A 22,355-nucleotide genomic window follows, 5' to 3' on the forward strand; every position below is an offset into this window, starting at 1 on the left:
AAACAACATCAGTTGAATCCTGTGATCTCCCTTCACTTTAGACGGTAGATTGGGCGACGGTATCCATTGAATTCCCCCCAATGAACACTGACACAATATCCCCAACTTTTAGGATCCTTCCTAAGATGAGCCATTACTGATCTTACACACAATTATAATAAAATGTTAAATCTAAAACTTAATGTTTCACTATTTAAAATAGTGCAAAACTAACTATAAACCCCCCCACCCCCCAAAAAAACACAGAAAAACTTAGTTAAAATAGTAGGAACATTGTAATTCTCAAACATGTAAACATTTTCCTAACCACTGTAGAATGTGATATCTTAAAACAGATTACCTGAATGGAAGCAATTACAGCATGGAAGATTGTTATCCATAGCAAAACAATTTCCCCCATAGAATATACATGAAAATGTATTGACTTATGGCAAGAAATGGAAACTGTTACATAAATAAACAATTTCATAAGATGCGTACACCCAATGCTTCTCAGAGAGTAACAGCCTAAATAAATTTGAAATTGAAACCAAGCCACTCAAGACTGTCAGACAGAAGTTCATGTTACACCAACTTACATTCGATTACCTTAAACAGTGCTTACGTTAAACACCTTCAGGCCCTGGGGGGAAGCACTGAATTACTTCCAGGGCATCTTGCATATAAACCGTAAATGCTCCTACTCATTTGGGAGCACAGAGACTCATTGGCTACAATGTTGTCGGTTACAGTTTTGCTATAAACCATAATGGGCACTTTTCAGCTATTGTGCAACCGTGGTCAGTAAGGGAAAGGAGGGCATAAGTGATGCTTGCTTAAAACGACTGTAGGATTTATTGGGTTTCTTCTAGCAGACATATGACCATTAAGTGGTTTTAGAATGTTTTGCAGTAGTAGCAAGCTCTGCATCGAAAGCATCTCTAAAGAACACACTCTCAAAAACAAACAAATCTGGAAAGGCTACCATCTTGAGATTCTATGTACAAGTAAGACACGATGAGAATTGCAAAATGACACATTTGCTAAACAAATCAAAAAGTTAAGGAAGACAAAGTAATTTTGTAATTCTTTCAAATGTACTAACATTTTCCATCTATCAGATGTTAAAATATGATAAAATCAAGAATATTTAACCAGTAACTTAATTTATTTTTCCTTGTCCTGGATGCAAGACAACAGCAAGGGTTGACAATCTGTTGCCTGAAATAATGCAGTTTGAATTTACGAACACTTATTAGCTTCCTCATATATACATAGCAAAAGTTAATGATTTTATGATCCAAGTTAAACCGTTTCCTTCACAAAATATATATCTATATATCAGAACTTTGAAGGATAACCCACACAGCTAACCACTCAAGTTAAAATAAAATAAAACTTGGGGGGGAAAAAAAAAGAAAAAATGGAGAATGATTAAAATCATTCAGAAAGCAATTTTAAACCTGTACCATGTTTTTCACTGTTCCAGAAGTCAAACTACAAAGCAGCCTGACGAGTAGAGGAGAAAGTGTTACAGTAAACTCCATGTACTGGTCCGATCTTTAAGAAAGAAATAGATTAACAAGCAACATCAACCACCAAGTCCACATATAGAGCTGTACAAAGAACGGTTGAGAATACCAAACCAAGGAAATTGTCCTCAACATTTCACAAAATCTAGGTGAGATTACTAATAGACTGTCCCTTGAGGCAAAAGTTCATCAAATTAAGTAAATAAACTAAAAACAAAACAAAAAAAAAATCTAAAGAAAGTGACAATGTCTCCTCCATTTGTTTTCTTTAAAAGAATGTTCAACTCTTCTGTACAAACATTAGTTGGTCTAATACTGTCTAAAAGCTGCCAGCTTCTCCTTGACGGTAGCTGGTGTAGGCGAGAAGATATTCCAGGAACACTTAAATAAGTACTTCTTTAAAGTTATTTTTTTTTTTTTCTACAGAAAAGTGTAAAGTTCAGAGCATTCAAATCACTTTATATGCACTGGCTTCTCATCTGATTTTAGACGTTTTCTTCGAGGCTGTACAAAATCCTCATCTGAATCCTCTGTTATTTCACCATCGTCCTCCTCTGGTTCAAACTCTGGCAATGGTTGGAAGGTCCTGTCAGGGTAGATTTCTGGAAGTTTGTCCTCAAAGTACAATGCAACAGATTTTCCTGCTTGGGCCACTTCTGAGTCGTTCTGTTGGACAAAGAAAAGAAAATTCACCTGAGGTTATGCATAGACTTCTGTCAAGTTTGCATGGTTTGGAAAGCTTACCTGCAGATTAATTTCTTGTGTTTCTGCATAAACTTGAACAACTTTCATCATCTAAAAAGGACACCAAAGTCAAAAAAAGTGAAAATCATTTATTCTAAGTTTAATTTTTAGGGTTTCACTACAAAACAAGGCCATAACAAAGTATAAAAAAATAGTTATGACCAGACTGCAATATAAAAATCTATGCTAAATCAACTAGGAATACACTTTCTAAATACGATACGTAATACAATATGATTGACTGAAATTACAGTCCATCTCCAAAGCTGCTGTCATGAGAAAAGGTGTAAGACCATATGAGATTCAGCAGTTTTAGTTTTGATAATGTTTATTGGGGAAAAATGACACATTAAAAAAAAAAAAAAACCCTACACTTTGTATGGGGGCTAAAAATTTTCAGAGTCAACAATGAACAATAAGGTTACATGGTAAACCGGATGACTTCAGCAGATGGAGAAAAGATAAAAAACAAAACACGCAACAGTGCAGTCTGAGTTGTGGGTTGTGTGTCATCTTATTTACTTCAATGGACACATCAAAGATTCTTAGTTCCTTTCCTTAGCTTTGAAAAATATAAGCTATAAACTGGTAGCCTGGAGTAAGTGTCTTCTCAGGCCAAAAAGGTGTCTTTGGTTAGAAACTTATAGAGAACATTACTGTTGTACGTCTAAAGACAAGGACATAACCTAACCCCCCGCCACCACAGACACGCAAAAAGGCATAAATAGTGTGAATTTTAAGCCCCATGGGCCAATTATACCATAAATGTCTCATTTAAGGTTACCCACCCCACTGTAATTTATACTTCCATTTGGACCCAACAGGCAAAGCTTGCCACAGCAGATATAACAGCAGGCTAGCTCTCCACTCGCTATCGCTTCAGATGGCTGATGTTACATTACAAAGTCTCAGCGTGATATCTTTTGCAAAGGTCATCACAGCGGCAGACCAAGGGGGAAGCATGCGACAATGAAGGCTCAGCTGCTGCAAAATCCCATAAAAATCCTTCTTTGTGTAGCCTTAATAACAAAAGGTTGGCAAACACAGAAGAAGGGTTGACAAGAGAAACTGCACCGATATTTAGGAACAGGTTATGAGACTTTAACTTTCTATAATTCAATTGTCTATTAAAAGAATCAGTCACCCAGTTTTCTGATCTCAAAAAATTGAGATCTTGAAAGCAGAATTTGTGGAATGCAGTGCTACTCAATATAGGATAGATGTGGGCACTCAATCAGAAGCTAATTAGATAAAGCTATGTCATATGCATTTTCATTAACTTCTCTGTAAGTGAACTAGTTATGTAAACAAGACAAAGCCATCTAAAACATAATTTAAGATGGTCTGTAAACCATGCTGTGAATATATTTGTTCAGAACTGTTAACGTCCATTATAATCATGTATAAAAGGGATGCTTCGTGCTATAGAGCACTTTTTCAAAATAACTTTTTTTTTATAAAATACCTTGGAAAGTGTTCAAATGCAAATAAAGTTTATGCATAAATGATCATACAGTATGCTTTCAATGATTGAAAGTCCATGTTCAACTCTACATTAAATACAAAATGTAGACAGGCTGCACACTACAGATATGCAGATGAGATGTACAGCAACAGAAAAAAATTAGATAAATGGGATAAAACTGAACCATCTTCCTTAATTTCAATTTGCATTACACGTGAAATTACTGTTTCACAAAACCATTAATCAAAGATCATCCTTTATTACACTGTCCAACTATTTACATTAGAATAAATGCATAGGACTGGGACAAAGACCTACAGTAGTTGAGAGTGCCATGCTTTAATATGCAATTCTGCTACAATAAGCGCACCCTAAGATTTGACAATACATTGCAATTATTCATAGACACATAATGCAGAATACCTTTATAATGCAGAATGTTCTGTCACCAAGTGCAACATATTACTAGCAGGCAAGCATAAACGTTAGCAATGAATCTCAAATTCCATTATGATTCAGGCCTTTAAAAGGTGGAGGCAGTAGAACCAATTTAAACATGCAATACAAGGCTGTCACATGGGTGCTTTCTACACTTGCATATTTTAGCCTAGAGCATGCTTTGTGTTCAGCAGAAATTTAGTACAGGCTAAGAAAGATATACTATACCCACACAAAAAAAGTGTACATTTTTTTTTTTTTTTTATAAAGAGTCCAGTAAGGAGTAGCAGCAACCCCGTGAAACGCATAGTACAAGCACACAAATCCATAGGGAAAAGATGGTCAAGAATCAAAACCTCGCAAGACTGATCATGAGGGAGGAAACACAGTGTCAAACAGACTGCTTTGGAGATTAATGGTTAAGTGACCATAAATGCTTTTTTCCCCCCCATCAGCAAGACTGGTGGGATACTGGACCATTCAACTGCCACCACTATTTGAAGTATTTGAACTGTGTGATGTAGGTGCTGTTACTGCAAAGCTGAATTTGCTTTCATGAGCATATCCTCCAAATAAGGTATGACTGCGATACCTTCTTTGCGCAGTAAACAATCCCCGGCATTATCTTGGTGAAAGAATGATGACCTGCCCAAATTGGAACTTGAAGATGCACATCCCTGACATCCAGGGAGGGCAAATATGCGTTGGTCTCCACGCAGTGGATCACTGATCAAAAAGATTCCATCTGAAAATTATCTACCCACAACCTGATGTTCAAGACATGAAGATAAATAATTAGGCCTGACTTAGCTGTATGGCTTCCAAACAAGAAACAGGTAAGAGTGAAACCCCAGTTTCTATTCCAGCGGAGGAACTGAAGCAATGAGACAGTAAGAAGAGAGTTTATAATCTGATCCAATGCCACCTTCTTCACCACATTCTGAGGTAGGGGGAGTGGTGGTGGAACCCTGAGGTCAAAGGTCCCCTCTGGAAATGACTCTTCACCCAGGCATCTGAAGACCACTCCATCCAACAGTCTTTGAACCGGAGCTACTGCCCTCCGACTGATGACCGTACTGGGTGGAGCGAGACCCCATCAGGCTTCTCCATAGCACTGTCTTTTCAGCGTTTGCACCAAAAAAATAAAAATAAAAGTACCGTTTGATGCCAAACCTCCGCCTCTGGAGGGAGCTGCCTCTGGCCGACTGACCTCTTGTCTATGTTTTGCTACGAAAGGAGGAGCAAAAAACTTATAAACGTGGACCCCGCTGTTTTGGGACATCCACTGGAAAAGTGCTTTTTTCCCCCTGGGAGCTAAAACAATAATGGTATCCAGTTCAGGTCCAAAAGAACCAAAATGGAAGTGTTTCCAAGGAACATTTTGATTCTGACTCTGCAGTCCAAGTGCAGCACAGGCGGTGTAATGGTTAGCACACACTGAGGTCATGGGTTTGATTCCCACCATGGCCCTGTGTGGAGTTTGTATATTCTCCCTGTGCTTGTGTGGGTTTCCTCCGGGTACTCCGGTTTCCTCCCACAATCCAAAAATATACTGGTAGGTTAATTGGCTCCCTACAAATTAACCCTAGCGTGAATGTGTGTGCATGTACATGTGATAGAGAATATAGATTGTAAACTACACTGGGGCCGGGACTGATGTGAATGCCCAGATATTCTCTGTCAAGCGCTGCGGAATGTGTGTGCGCTATATAAATAACTGGTAATAAATAAATAATAATAAGTGCAGCATCAAAGAGCGCTACAGGTAGAGACATCCGTAGCTGAAGCTTTGAAGCCACCAGAGCACAGTGTACCATGGCCTCAAACAAATATTTAGCTGCTTAGCGTAGCTGTTCTGCTAATTCCTGGATAAATTGCTGTGAAGACCCTAAATGAGTTTGTCAGTCCCAGTCCTCATGGCTTGAGCCTATAAAAATGGACTTGAGACACCTTTTGGACTGTAACGCACATCTACTTTTTCTCCTTCACAACCACGCCCTTGCAGCTCAACTTTTTTCTATATATTGGACTTTAAACTACCTGTATATTTTTTGATTGTGGGAGGAAACCTGAGTACCCGGAGGAAACCCGTGAGAGCATACACAAACTCCACACAGTTAGGGCCAAACCATGAACTCAGTGCTGTGAGTCAGAAATGCTAACCATTACACCATCCATACCCTCTTCCTTTTCTGAAACGGTAACATCCAAAAAGCCTTCGAAGGAGGGAGAGTTATGCACCATGCACAGCTGTGGATCTTTGAAAAAATTTCCTCTTGGAACACTTTTTTTTCAAACCCTGACTCCATATGCTCCATGGTACAGAGCCAAGGTGGATTAGATACCAATTAGGGAGTCAACCTGCCAGAAGTCGGCGACTCAGACCCATGCATTGGGGGAACTGGATTAACAGCTGTCCTTGCTTGATCTTCCTGCTAAAACTCAACAAGCGTCACCAAGTCAGACCGACTCAGAGCCTGTGCCCACGCAGGCAGACGTGGCAGCCTCGGATGGCTGTGCAACACTAGACCATGCTTGACAGTCCACGCACAACGCTCCAGAGTCCACCTGTCCACATGGTAACTAACAGTACAAGCAGTTTTAGGCTTGACGGTTTTTGCTTTGTCAGTAATAGTCCCTAGACGGCCACATTACGTATAACGGGCACAAGGCAGACAAATACCTAAGCACAGTAATTTGTGTCATAGGTCACTGAGCAGCTACACAATTCTTTAAAATAGCAGGAGGCTATAATAGATTTTAAAAAAATACAAAAACTTAGTTTTCCCAAGGCTAGCAACTGTAGAACAGAGGAGCTGAAGAGATCTGCAGCAGCCACAATAAGATGCAGGGTCAAGATTAGGGATGGCCATTGACAGTTCCAAACCATATACGTGTCGGATGGTTTTACCATCAATGGCGGGATGTAGATGGTTTACCTCCATCGATTGTAGAAGTTGGGCACGCTGGTTTAATTTTTTTTTTTAGTACTGGCAGTCAGCCAGTAACTCTGTGCTGCAGAGACCCTGACTGGCAATCTCCAGCTTACAGACTCGTGCAGTTCCCATGCATTGTAGGGTCAGTAATGAGGTGTGCTGGGATTGAGGAGCATAGGATGTCCCACCTAAGTGACTGGCCGATCAGCTAGAGCTCAGCAGTCAGTCAGCAAAGTCCAGGCCTGCCCCCACTCACATCAGCTGCAGAAAGGTCTAAGCATACAAAGGAAGAGGATACTGTATATAGTATGACACTGTGTGACCGTGTGCCGGGAACTGGGGGTAGATGGCTGGACCTGTCCACAATCTTTGTTCTAGTGCCGTGTGCGGACTTGACAGGGCACAGTGGCACACATGCTCATCTGTCAGTCATCACTTAGCAGCCCATCCTGTCCCTGTCTCTCTTCATTGGCAAATAAGGTAACTACTCAAGTCTTGCCCTGCCTATATGGTCCTCCCTCTCAGCTGCTTAGCATCACTCTGTTAACAAAACTGTGTAGGAGCAGGAGCTAGCCACTGGAGGTGCTGCAGAGGAATTTTTTTGCCTGCTCATTGTTCATTCTGACTGTACATCTAAGCCTCTCCTGTGCATGTGCAGATATTTGATAGCAGAAACCATCAATGGTAAATGCCTGCATAGTTTATATCATCAATGGCTCCAGCTGAAATGATCAGCAATAGTAACAATCGATGATGTGGGTGACGATGGCCGCCCCTTGTCCATAAGGGTTAATTTCACTTTTCCTTTTGATTGCTGAGCAGCAGTAATGACTGTACTACTTTCTGGTAAAGAGAAGGGGATACCACCAGCATTAGGTTCCACCCCCCCAACTCTGTAGCTGCACTGTGTGGAAGTACTACTCCCCTGTAAGAGGAAAGAAATTAGTTTGCCCAAATAACCGGGCTGCCTATGTCTAGCGCACTCAGATTAAGGAGCCTCCCAGTAAAAACCTGGCAAGATGGCAGGCTATTCGGGATAGCTCAGGCATCAGGCACCCTCTAAAACGATGAGGACATGCACCGTTTCTGGGTCCAGGCGGTCTGCACAGAGATGATTGGAGATGTGTAGTCTATGAAAATTGCTGATTTGACTTATTAACTCATTCAATATTCAATAGTGCTTGAATTCAGTCTTCAAAAGCAATATTTTGCAGCCAAACGCAAGATAAGGGCAAAATTTCAAACTTACACAAACTTAGCACATCACCACAGACCAGGAAAAACACAGTTGCAGAAACCACCCAAGCAGCACCTGTTTTAGCCAAAACTCAGCATAGAACCGAAACATTTCCAGCAGTAAAAAAATAAGATTTTACTTACCGATAAATCTATTTCTCGTAGTCCGTAGTGGATGCTGGGGACTCCGTAAGGACCATGGGGATATAGCGGCTCCGCAGGAGACAGGGCACAATAATAAAAGCTTTAGGATCAGGTGGTGTGCACTGGCTCCTCCCCCTATGACCCTCCTCCAAGCCTCAGTTAGGATACTGTGCCCGGACGAGCGTGCATAATAAGGAAGGATATTGAATCCCGGGTAAGACTCATACCAGCCACACCAATTACACCGTACAACCTGTGATCTGAACCCAGTTAACAGTATGATAACAACGAAGGAGCCTCTGACAAGATGGCTCACAACAAGAATAACCCGATTTTTGTAACAATAACTATGTACAAGTATTGCAGACAATCCGCACTTGGGATGGGCGCCCAGCATCCACTACGGACTACGAGAAATAGATTTATCGGTAAGTAAAATCTTATTTTCTCTGACGTCCTAGTGGATGCTGGGGACTCCGTAAGGACCATGGGGATTATACCAAAGCTCCCAAACGGGCGGGAGAGTGCGGATGACCCTGCAGCACCGAATGAGAGACTCCATGTCCTCCTCAGCCAGGGTAAAGCCGAGACCCCTCGGGCAGTCGCCCAAGATGAGCCCCCTTCCTTTTGGAATGAGCTTTTACAGATTTTGGCTGTGGCAGGCCTGCCACAGAATGTGTAAACTGAATTGTATTACAAATCCAGCGAGCAATCGTCTGCTTAGAAGCAGGAGCACCCATCTTGTTGGGTGCATACAGGCTAAACAGCGAGTCAGATTTTCTGACTCCAGCCGTCCTGGAAACATATTTTTCAGGGCCCTGACAACGTCAAGTAACTTGGAGTCCTCCAAGTCCCTAGTACCCGCAGGTACCACAATAGGTTGGTTCATGTGAAAAACAGAAAACACCTTAAGGAGAAATTGAGGACGAGTCCTCAATTCTGCCCTGTCAGAATGAAAAATTAAGTAAGGGCTTTATATATGATAAAGCCGCCAATTCTGACACACGCCTGGCTGAAGCCAGGGCTAATAGCATCGTCACCTTCCATGTGAGATATTTTAAGTCCACAGTGGTGAGTGGTTCAAACCAATGTGACTTTAGGAAACTCAAAACAACATTGAGATCCCAAGGTGCCACTGGGGCACAAAATGAGGCTGTATATGCAGTACCCCTTTTACAAACATCTGAACGTCAGGCACTAAAGCCAGTTCTTTCTGGAAGAAATTCGACAGGGCCAAAATTTGAACCTTAATGGACCCTAATTTTAGGCCCATAGACAGTCCTGTTTTCAGGAAATGTAGGAAACGACCCAGTTGGAATTCCTCTGTAGGGCCTTCTTGGCCTCACACCACGCAACATATCTTCACCAAATGCGGTGAAAATGTTTTGCGGTTACATCCTTCCTGTCTTCGACCAGGGTAGGGATGACTTCATCTGGAATGCCCTTTCAGGATCCGGCGTTCAACCGCCATGCCGTCAAACGCGGCCGCGGTAAGTCTTGGAACAGACAAGGCCCCTGCTGGAGCAGGTCCTTTCTTAAAGGTAGAGGCCACGGGTCTTCCGTGAACATCTCTTGAAGTTTCGGGTACCAAGTCCTTCTTGGCCAATCCGGAACCACGAGTATCGTTCTTACTCATCTCCCTCTTATGATTCTCAGTACTTTTGGTATGAGAGGCATAGGAGGGAACACATACTCTGACTGGTACACCCACAGTGTTACCAGAGCGTCCACCGCTATTGCCTGAGGGTCCCTTGACCTGGCGCAATATCTGTCTAGTTTTTTGTTCAGGCGGGACGCCATCATGTCCACCTTTGGTTTTTCCCAACGGTTTACAATCATGTGGAAGACTTCCCGATGAAGTCCCCACTCTCCCGGGTAGAGGTCATGCCTGCTGAGGAAGTCTGCTTCCCAGTTTTCCACTCCCGGAATGAACACTGCTGAGAGTGTTATCACATGATTTTTCGCCCAGCGAAGAATCCTTGTAGTTTGTCATTTCCCTCCTGCTTCTTGTGCCGCCCTGTTTACGTGGGCGACTGCCGTGATGTTGTCCCACTGGATCAATACCGGCTGACCTTGAAGCAGAGGTCTTGCTAAGCTTAGAGCATTGTAAATTGCCCTTAGCTCCAGTATATTTATGTGGAGAGAAGTCTCCAGACTTGATCACACTCTCTGGAAATTTTTTCCTTGTGTGACTGCTCCCCAGCCACTCAGGCTGGCATCCGTGGTCACCAGGACCCAGTCCTGAATGCCGAATCTGCGGCCCTTTCATAGATGAGCACTCTGCAGCCACCGCAGAAGAAACACCCTTGTCCTTGGAGACAGGGTTATCCGCTGATGCATCTGAAGATGCGATCCGGACCATTTTTCCAGCAGATCCCACGGAAAGGTTCTTGCGTGAAATCTACCGAATGGGATCGCTTTGTAAGAAACCACCATTTTTCACAGGATCCTTGTGCAATGATGCACTGATACTTTTCCTGGTTTTAGGAGGTTCCTGACTAGCTCGGATAACTCCCTGGCTTTCTTCTCCGGGAGAAAACATCCTTTTCTGGACTGTGTCCAGAATCATCCCTAGGAACAGTAGACGTGTCGTCGGAAAAAACTGCGATTTTGGAATATTTAGAATCCACTCGTGCTGTCGTAGAACTACTTAAGATAGTGCTACTCCGACCTCCAACTGTTCTCTGGACCTTGCCTTTATCAGGAAAGCGTCCATATTTCTTTTAAGAAGAATTATCATTTCGGCCATTACCTTGGTAAAGACTCGGGGTGCCGTGGACAATCCAAACGGCAGCGTCTGAACTGATAGTGACAGTTCTGTACCACGAACCTGAGGTACCCTTGGTGAGAAGGCAAATTTGGACATGTAGGTATGCGTCCCTGATATCCAGTGACACCATATCGTCCCCTTCTTCCTGGTTCGCTATCACTACTCTGAGTGACTCCATCTTGATTTGAACGCTTGTATGTAAGTGTTCAAATATTTCAGATCTCACCGAGCCGTCTGGCTTCAGTACCACAATATAGTGTGGAATAATACCCCTTCCCTTGTTGTAGAAGGGGTACTTTGATTATCACCTGCTGGGAATACAGCCTGTGAATTGTTCCCAATACTGCCTCCCTGTCGGAGGGAGACGTTGGTAAAGCAGACTTCAGGAACTTGTGAGGGGGAGACGTCTCGAATTTCCAATGTACACCTGGGATACTACGTGTAGGATCCAGGAGTCCACTTGTGAGTGAGCCCCCTTGAGATGACCCCCTACCGCACCTGAGTCCGCTTGTACTGCCCCAGCGTCATGCTGCGGACTTGGCAGAAGCTGTGGAGGGCTTCTGTTCCTGGGAATGGGCTGCCTGCTGCAGTCTTCTTCCCTTTCCTCTACCCCTGGGCAGATATGACTGGCCCTTTTGCCCGCCTGCCCTTATGGGGACGAAAGGACTGAGACTGAAAAGACTGTGTCCTTTTCTGCTGAGATGTGACTTGGGGTAACAAAAGGTGGATTTTTCAGCTGTTGCCATGGCCACCAGGTCCGATGGACCGCCCCTTTATACGGCAATACTTCCATGTGCCGTCTGGAATCTGCATCACCTGACCACTGTCGTGTCTTCGTCTGGCAGATATGGACATCACATTTACTCTTGATGCCAGAATGCAAATATCCCTCTGCGCATCTCGCATATATAGAAATGCATCTATAGTCAATAAAATCTTGTCCCTGTCAAGGGTATCAATATTTTCAGTCAGGAAATCCGACCAAGCCCCCTCAGCGCTGCACATCCAGGCTGAGGCGATTGCTGGTCGTAGTATAACACCAGTATGTGTGTATATACTTTTAGGATATTTTTCAGCTTCCTATCAGCTGGCTCATTGAGGGCTGCCGTATCTGGAGACGGTAACGCCCCTTGTTTTTATAAGCGTGTGAGCGCCTTATCCACCCTAAGGTGTGTTTCCCAACTCGCCCTAACTTCTGGCGGGAAAGGGTATACCGCCAATAATTTTCTATCGGAGGAAACCCACGTATCATCACACACTTCATTTAATTTATCTGATTCAGGAAAAACTACAAGTAGTTTATTCACACCCTACATAATACCCTTATTTGTGGTACTTGTAGTATCAGAAATATGTAACACCTCCATTCATTGCCCTTAACATGAAACGTGTGGCCCTAAAGGAAAATACGTTTGTTTATTCACCGTCGACACTGGAGTCAGTGTCCGTGTCTGTGTCTGACTGAGGTAAATGGGCGTTTTTACAAGCCCCTGACGGTGTCTGAGACGCCTAAACAGGTACTAATTTGTTTGCCGGCCGTCTCATGTCGTCAACCGACCTTGCAGCGTGTTGACATTATCACGTAATTCCTAAATAAGCCATCCATTCCAGTGTCGACTCCCTAGAGAGTGACATCACCAATACAGGCAATTTTGCTCCGCCTCCTCACCAACATCGTCCTCCTACATGTCGACACACACGTACCGACACACAGCACACACACAGGGAATGCTCTGATAGAGGACAGGACCCCACTAGCCCTTTGGGGAGACAGAGGGAGAGTTTGCCAGCACACACCAAAAACGCTATAATTATACAGGGACAACCCCTTATACAAGTGTTTTCCCTTATAGCATTTTTATATATGTAATCATATCGCCAAATAAGTGCCCCCCCTCTCTGTTTTAACCCTGTTTCTGTAGTGCAGTGCAGGGGAGAGCCTGGGAGCCTTCCTCACAGCAGAGCTGAGCAGGAAAATGGCGCCGTATGCTGAGGAGAATAGGCCCCGCCCCCTTTTCGGCGGGCTCTTCTCCCGGAGTTTGTGAGATCTGGCAGGGGTTAAATACATCCATATAGCCTCAAGGGCTATATGTGATGTATTTTAGCCATAAAAAGGTATTATACATTGCTGCCCAGGGCGCCCCCCCCCAGCGCCCTGCACCCTCAGTGACAGTTGGTGACTGTTGGTGAAGTGTGCTGACAACAATGGCGCACAGCTGCAGTGCTGTGCGCTACCTTATGAAGACTGAAAGTCTTCTGCCGCCTGTTTCTGGACCTCTTCAACTTCGGCATCTGCAAGGGGGGTCGGCGGCACGGCTCTGGGACGAACCCCAGGGTGAGACCTGTGTTCCGACTCCCTCTGGAGCTAATGGTGTCCAGTAGCCTAAGAAGCAAATCCATCCTGCACGCAGGTGAGTTTACTTCTCTCCCCTAAGTCCCTCGTAGCAGTGAGCCTGTTGCCAGCAGGTCTCACTGAAAGAAAAAAACCTAACTTAAACTTTTATTCTAAGCAGCTCAGGAGAGCCACCTAGATTGCACCCTTCTCGGCCGGGCACAAAAATCTAACTGAGGCTTGGAGGAGGGTCATAGGGGGAGGAGCCAGTGCACACCACCTGATCCTAAAGCTTTTATTATTGTGCCCTGTCTCCTGCGGAGCCGCTATATCCCCATGGTCCTTACGGAGTCCCCAGCATCCACTAGGACGTCAGAGAAAAGGGTATTTTAATTTTCAGAAACCTCCACCAGACAGCAATACTATTTTCACCAGTATGCAGTATGTTAGACTCCAATTACATTTCCTGTGCTGAGGGTGTACATAAGGTGTCAGGAACGCCTGATAAAGTTGTCTTAAGTGCACCCTTAGTTTTGGTACATAATGGATTAAAGAATCTTATTCAGCAGGTTTTCTTTAAGCTACCATTTTCAGATTGATAAATAAGGACATTAGTACAATGCAATGCAAGGTATTGTTTTGAGATGAAGAAGATCTTACAGGGTTGATGTGATATTAGCAAAATAGCAATAAAGAACACTGACATCTAGTAAGATTGTTTTGAGTACAGTAGTTGATCAGTGTTTGTGCCTCAGCTCTCTGGTAATGATAAATACAAAGCATGCATAAAGAGACTGTCATAAGGAAAAGGCATAAAGAACTTATTTTACTCATGCATATAAATCAACATGTTAATGCATGTGAGAGAAGAGGACATTAGTATACTCCAGCATACATATACTGAGCATATAGCTAATGGATAAAAAAAAAAAAAAAAAATAGCAGCAAAAATTTTTTTACGAAAAAAAAGGCACCAGATCTTTAGCTTTTTAATACAGGGACACATGTATTTTATGGGTTTCTCCTAACTCTTTTGAAACATTCTCAAGAGATTCATGACCCTAACATATTCAACATGTTAGGACCATTTCGTTTCAGGCAAATTCTGGACTTTTAAATGCTTTTGACTTAACTATATGTAATTCCATTATGGAAGCAACACTTATCAAAGGATTCATTATCAAAATGATATGTAGAAAGGAGACTCAATAAAAGGCCTGTTCTGTAAACAACATTACAGGGATGTACTGAGTAACTATTTTACTGGAACCCTGAAAACGCCTTTAGAAATAACTATTTACTGGCATTTTTGGAGGCGAGGCACTACCTTACATAACAAAAGTAAATCCTATACATATTAACGGTACTGCTGTAATGGAGGCTAAAAGCAATGGCAAGCAAATAGTGAGTGAAATGCAGAGGAAATAAGCAGATAGAAGTTCCCTCACATGCACTGAATTCTGCTGGGGAAAAGATCAGAAACCACATATAGTAAGGTAAGAAGATCAACATACTTCGTTGAACCTTTCACAGTTCTTAAATATTAGCCTGACATCTGCAACAAAGTCTTCAGGCGTCTGGTAGTGTTGTGAATGCTTTTTCTGTAGCTTTTTCTTCACTGTGGACAGATCCATGGGCTTCTTAATTATTTTGTAGTAATTTGGTATCTGAAAAAGAAGAATTAGTCTGTTGGAAAAGTTTGTCTGAAATCAAATGTTTATAAGAAAAGAACACTGCGCTATTTAAGAACCTTCCAGACTCCAAAAAAAGTGAATTCACATGTATACATAGAAGCACCTTTTTATTCCGGATTAGATTAATCACATAAATCTCTAATTAGTAGATGGAACCACATAAAATTCTTAATCTAATAAAAAAGCTAGCATACGCATATATAAATTTAACAACTTTAATTGACGAGCGAAACTAGTCAGAGGAAAGAAGGGACATCTGATGACAATACCATTCATTGCGGTTATCACCTAAGAATCACTGCACCACGCCGGACGCCAGCGAAATTACATCAGCGGCTTCACTTGGGACTGCAGCGGCATTTCATACGTTGGGGGCCGGAGACGTCCGGAGCTCCCTAGCCGCACCTGACCGGCAGTGCAGTGTATCTCCAGCTGGATCAGTCTGCGTGTAAGACGGAGGGTGAGAACTTTTACCATTTAGCTAGCCTGATTAGGCAATCAGGAACTGTTACTATTATCTATGCAAAAGGAATTGCTTGAGACTTTGTAACAACGAGTGTTCAGTGTAATAACACAAGGGGCCGTTTTGAGACTTTGTAACAACAAGCGGTGATTACTACATCTGATCATTCCGTCTCTCTACAAGCAGTTAGTGGACAATCTGAGAATACTGATTTGCACATCAATTAATAAGTATATCCCCTATTGCACATATTGTGGTTATTATATACGCATGATAGAGCTGATCCATATTTTATTTTAGGTGCGTATAGAAAGCCGGCTTTTGAAAATAAGAATTAATTAGAGTTGTTAAATTTATATATGCATATGATAGCTTTTTTATTAGATTAAGAATTTTATGTGGTTCCATCTACTAATTAGAGATTTATGTGATTAATCTAATCCGGAATAAAAAGGTGTTTCTATGTATACATGTGAATTCACTGTATTTGGAGTCTGGAAGGTTCTTAAATAGCGCAGTGTGTTCTTTTCTTATATTGTTTAGCTGGTAATCCCCCTTTCTTAAAGGGGAACCACTGATTTTGTGCTTACACTAGCACAATTAACATTCAGCAGCTGATTAATATCTGTATTCCTATTAACTATTAAGGTTTGTTTTAGAATGAATATAAAATTAAAAATTTAGTATTAGCGCCGTGAGACATTCTTGTATAAATGAAATCAAATGTTTCACAAGGCCCAAAGGCTATGACAGGCAGACTGCACTTGATTCTGACATAGCTGATAAAAGGTCAGGCTTTACATTTTTAAACAATATAATGAACATTAAAACTAATCCAAGGCCATAAATTAGCTTGGGGTAATTTAAAAACAAACTAACCCTATTTTAAGAAGGGTGCCTTTCATTTTTGACAACAGAAATATTAGGAAATAACTACTTTACCACATAAGGATTTATTGGGCAATTATAATCACAACAAACTTTCCCCTTAAAATTACAGCTATCATGAGATCTAACTGAATGTAAACTATATCACTTTACTAGCTTAGAGCAGTCACTGCATTCAGACATGTACTTCGCTATACTATTAAAGCTCAAACTCACCGAGGCAGGGACTGGTTCTTGAAACTCGATGCTCAGCTCATGGCAGTAGAGATAGAGGAGTAGTCTCTCACATTTCTTAACAAAAGAAAAACAACCATTGAAATGCCATAGTTAAATCAGGTTACATCACATGACTTCAGGTATACACACTGCCTTGTCTTAATAATTTAAGTACTAGAGACACGGTAGATATCAAAACACTTTCGTTTTTGTCACTCGGTCGGTTTAAATGTAAAAACACCAAATTTCAATCTTATGAATACATTTTGGATGTACTTGAATTTTGTAATACAGCTGAACTTCACACTACCCTACACCAACTCTGCTGGGTACCTCCTTACCATGTCCCAACCCTTTACTTATGGTGGTTTATGTGAACTGGTGACAGCTGGGCAAATGTTTTAGTCATTGAGGTTTACTGCAATGGTGTGCTCTACAAAAGATTTGGTGCTGAACGTTTTCCAGTGAGGCTACGCTTTATGCAGGACTTCTCCAAGGGCTAGTTTAAGGTTACGTACCACATGAACCTCAAGCAGTGTCCACCAAACCACCCCTCCCTTAGCCTGACTCTGCATCACACCTCTCATAGGCATCACCGCTTTTTACGTTATATAACCCACCTTCAATGTATTCATATTAAAAAACAAATAAATACCACGCTCCTGTACCCCAGAGGCATAAAAGTAACAAAGCATACAAGTTAAGATGTGATGAAGGAAATGGAAGCCATAAACATCGAAGGTCTACCCAGGTGAAACGGAGTACATCAGCTAGTCCTACATAAAGCAACCAACCGTCAGTGAACGGACTAAAATATATAATAAGCATAAGAAAATCAAAAGCTTTAATCTGCTATTGGATGACAATTTAGATTTCCTAACATTTGATATAGGTGCAACTAGAGAAGTGCTTCACTGTGTGGTGTAAATTTGAAGCTGCAAGTGTACACAAACTACATACAGGTTGAGTATCCCTTATCCAAAATGCTTGGGACCAGAAGTATTTGGATATCAGATTTTTCCGTATTTTGGAATAATTGCATACCATAATGAGATATCATGGTGATGGGACCTAAGTCGAAGCACAGAATATATTTATGTTTCATATACACCTTATATACACAGCTTGAAGGTAATTTTAGCCAATATTTTTAATAATTTTGTGCATTAAACAAAGTTCGTGTACATTCACACAATTCATTTATGTTTCATGTACACCTTATACACACAGCCTGAAGGTCATTTAATACAATATTTTTAATAACTGTGTATTAAACAAAGTTTGTGTACATTGAGCCATCAGAAAACAAAAGGTTTCACTATGCCACTCAAAAAATTCTGTATGTCGGAATATTCCGTATTTTGGAATATTTGTATATGGGATACTCAACCTGTAGTTATAAACTAATAGAATGTTGTACACAATTTTCACTCTTAAAAACCTATTTGAAAAAATATGATTTTAATTACCTACTGGTTAAATCCTTTTCTCGTAGTTCATAAGGGATATTGGGGGAATCTAGTACGATGGGGTATAGACTGGGTCCAAAGGAGCCAGTGCACTTTAAATTTCTTCAACTGGGTGTGCTGGCTCCTCCCCTCTATGCCCCCTCCCACAGGCAGTTATAGGTAAAACAGTGCCCGAAGGAGAAAGGATATATATGAGAGAAGGAAATATGATAACAAAGAGTGGTGAGATTTATAGATCAGCACACCACTAACATATCAACCAGCAACTGCTGGTAACAGCAGCAACAGCTGAACAGGTAACCACATAACGAGAACCTGCAAAAAAGTCAACGCACTGAGGCGGGCGCCCAATATCCCTTATGGCATGGGTTCCCAAACTATGCGCCGCGGCTCCCTGGGGTGCCGCAGCGCTGTCACAGGGGTGCCGCCGCCGCAGCCTTAGCCAGAGAGTATGGAAGGGGAGAGTGTGTGCTGCAGGAGCGTCCAGGCTAGTCAGCCGGGGGAAGGAGGTGCGTGCTGCCGTCCAGAGTGTACTTAGCCGGGGGTGAAGTGCGGCCCGTCTGGAGCGGCGTCTAGTAAGTAATTAGCGGGGGGGGAGAGAGGAGAGCGCGGGCGGCTGGAGCGGCCGTCAGTGCGGGCGATGCTCGCGCGTGTAATCAGCTGGCGCCGTGGGGGGAAGGAGCGTGCGGAATGTCACCCGTCGGGGTGGGGGGTGGCGAGGAGTAGAAGAAGATGTTGTGCTCTCAGGTGCAAGGAGGGCGGGGGGGAGGTAAATGGTGACTGGAGTCACCCGGCTGGGAAGGGGTGGTTTTGTGCGGGATGTCACGGAGTCACCTGTCGGGTTGGGGGGGGAGAGAGGAGAGGAGAGGGGGGAGTGGGGTGGGAGGAGAAGAAGATGTTGTGCTCTCAGGTGCAGGGGAGGGGGGGAGTAACCGGTGACTGGAGTCACCTGGCTGGGAAGGGGTGGTGATGTGCAGGATGTGCTCGTGTGCAGGGGGAACTTGTGGTCTATAAATACAATTTACTTCATTTAATATTTTATTCTAAATTTGTCAATAAGAAATTTTTGGCCTTGGGGTGCCGTGAAAAAAATTCTGATGTTCTAGGGTGCCGTGATTCAAAAAAGTTTGGGAACCACTGCCTTATGGACTACGAGAAAAGGATTTACCAGTAGGTAATTAAAATCCTATTTTCTCTAGCATCCATAACAGATATTGGGGGAATCTAGTACGATGGGGATGTCAGAACGGGTGGGAATGTGCGGAGACTGCTGCAGCCGCCCAGGAAGAGCCCACAGATCTTGTAGAGTGGGCCTTCAGAGACTTAGGAACAGGTAAGGCTGCCAACACACAGGCCTGTTGGATAGTAAGCCTAATCCAATGCGCAATGGCCTGCTTCGAAGCAGGACAAATCCGTCTTTCTGATCCAAGCTATTCGATTGACATAGTATGGACTTATACACGACAAGGACCCGAATTCCGAGACACGTTGAGCAGAAGTCAGGGCCAGGAACATCAACGTTTTCCACGTGAGGTACTTGTCTTCTATCGTCATCAGAGGTTCAAACCCTGTAGAAATACCAAAACTACATTCAAATTCCAGGGAGCTTTAGGCACAAAAGGAGGTTAGATGTGGAGTACCCCTTGCAAGAAGGTCTGAACTTCTGGCAACACCGCCAATTTCTTCTGGAAGAAAATGGAGATGGCTGAAATCTGGACCTTAATGGAGGATAAACTTTTATCCACACCAGCCTGCAGGAAACATAAGAAACGTCCCAAGTGAAACTCAGCAGGCGGATACGTTTGATGTGATGATTGTGCATAGACGTCACAGGTTTCCTTGCCTGAACCGTGGTAGCAATAACCTTTTTGGAAAGGCCCTGCCATCAAACGAAGTTGACTTAAGTCCGGGTAGACGACGAACAATCCTGGTTGAAGAAGATCTCTTCGTAGTGGTGGAGGCCAAGGGTCTTCAATGGACATGCCCAGAAGATCCGCGTACCACGCCCTCCAAAGTCAATCCGGGGCAATTAGAATTACCTGGACTCCTTGATTTCTGATGCGCTTGGGCACTCTGGGGAGTAACGGAATTGGAGGAAACAAGTAGACCAGTCTATAAGGCAAAGGCGACTTCCGTGCATCCACTGCCCTCGCCTGAGGGTCCCTGGTTTGTGAGCAATACTAGTGTACCTTCTTGTTGAGACGAGAAGCCATCATGGCTATCTGTGGGCAGTCCCACCAGTCGATTATCTGCTGGAACACCTGCTGGTGGAGACCACACTCCCCCGGGTGTAGATCGTGACGACTGAGGAAGTCCGCTTCCCAGTTGTCTTCTCCTGTAATGAAGATTGCAGACATTGCTCTTGCATTTCTTTCTGCCGAGAGGAGTATCTTTGACACGTCTCGCATGCAGGCTCTGCTTTACGTCCCTCCTTTCCGATTGATGTACGCTACTGCTGTGGCGTTTTCCCGATTATGCCTGGATCGTGTGATACCAGAGTAGGAGAGGCCTGAAGCAGAGCATTGTAGATTGCCTGAAGTTCTAGAAAGTTTATCGGAAGGAGGCTTTCGTGGGTTGACCACCTGCTCTGGAACTGCGCCCCTTGGGTGACAGCTCCCCATCCTATTAGACTCGCATCCGTCGTGAGGAGGGTACAATCCTGAATACCGAAACTCCGGCCCTCCAGTAGATTGGAGGACTGCAGCCACCACAGGAGGGAAATCCTGGCCTGGGCCGACAGCCGTATCATCCGGTGCATCTGAAGATGTGAACCGAACCATTTGCTCAGGAGATCCAGCTGAAAAGTTCTGGCATGGAACTTGCCATATTGGATCGCCTCACAGGAGGTGACCATCTTCCCCAACAATCTTATGCAAAGATGGATGGACACTCGAGCAGGTCAGAGTACCATGCGTACCATTTCCTGAAGTCTTCTCACCTTGTCCTCTGGTAGGAACACCTTCTGGGCCACCGTATCCAGTAACACCCCCAGGAACAGGAGTAGCTGAGTCGGCTTCAGGTGGGACTTCTGTAAGTTTAGGCTCTACCCGTGGTGTGACAGAAGTTGGACAGTGTGGTCGATATGGAACAACAAAAGCTCCCTGGATCTTGCTTTGATCAGAATGTCATCCAGGTAAGCGACAATATTGACACCCTGGACCCGGAACATCATCTCCGCCATCACCTTTGTGAACACCCTCGGAGCTGTGGACAGGCCAAAGGGCAGTGCCTGGAATTGGAAGGGATTGTCCAGCAGGGCAAACCACAGGTACGCCTGATGAGGCGGCTAAATTGGAATATGGAGGTAGGCATCCTTGATATCCAAGGAGACCATAAATTTCATTTCTTCCAGGCCCACAATCACTGCTCGCAGGGATTCCATTTTGAACACCTTCAATTAAGGATTCAAGGATTTTAGATTCAAAATGGGTCTTACCAAACTGTCCGGTTTCGGCACCACAAACAGGTTGAGTAAAACCCCTTGCCTCGTTGTGGTATTGGAACAATGACGTGGGACTGGACCAACTTTGGAATGGCCTGCTGCAACGTAACCCGCATATCCTCCAAAGCCGGTAAGCTTGATTTGAAAAATCGTCGGGGAGGAGTACTGTCGAACTCCAGCTTGTAGCCCGGAGAAATGAGATCTCTGACCCAGGTATCCTGGCAGGAAGCCTCCCAGATGCGCCTGAAGCGACGCAGTCAAGCTCCCACCTCGAGATCTTCTCGAGGTGGGTGGGCACAGCCATGCTGAGACCTTACCGGAAGCAGAACTGGTGGTCTGTTTCTGAGAGCTGGGGCTTGCAGATTTTCTGGACTTAAGTCTGGTGCCTCTCATCGCATTGGAAGCACCTCTGGCCTTGGATCGAAGTCTGTGAGACCGAAATGACGGTACAAGACTGCCCGGGGTAGGAACGCCTAGCCGGCGGGGCCCCAGAGGGGAGAAACGTGGATTTCTCAGCCGTAACTTTGGAAATCCAGGTATCCAACTCAACCCCAAAGAGCCATTCCCCAGAAAAGGGGAGGGATTCCACACTACGTTTGGATTCTGC

At 43.7% G+C, this 22,355-nt stretch overlaps 1 protein-coding gene across 2 annotated transcripts in view; it reads right to left on the reverse strand.

Moving 5' to 3' along the window:
- Positions 1-815: 815 nt before the first annotated feature.
- TRIM33 (tripartite motif containing 33) overlaps positions 816-22,355 on the reverse strand; it is a 347,475-nt gene continuing 325,935 nt past the window's right edge. For both annotated transcript variants that reach the window (XM_063955426.1, XM_063955427.1), the window contains 4 exons: positions 16,838-16,912; positions 15,091-15,243; positions 2,256-2,306; positions 816-2,177 (listed from right to left, as the gene is read on the reverse strand). In XM_063955426.1, the coding sequence (XP_063811496.1) occupies positions 1,965-2,177; positions 2,256-2,306; positions 15,091-15,243; positions 16,838-16,912 (492 nt within the window). In that variant the 3' untranslated portion in view covers positions 816-1,964. The remainder of the gene's footprint in view (positions 2,178-2,255; positions 2,307-15,090; positions 15,244-16,837; positions 16,913-22,355) is intronic.

This window comes from Pseudophryne corroboree, chromosome 2 (genome assembly GCF_028390025.1).
Source record: "Pseudophryne corroboree isolate aPseCor3 chromosome 2, aPseCor3.hap2, whole genome shotgun sequence".
In the NCBI taxonomy this organism is placed as follows: domain Eukaryota; kingdom Metazoa; phylum Chordata; class Amphibia; order Anura; family Myobatrachidae; genus Pseudophryne; species Pseudophryne corroboree.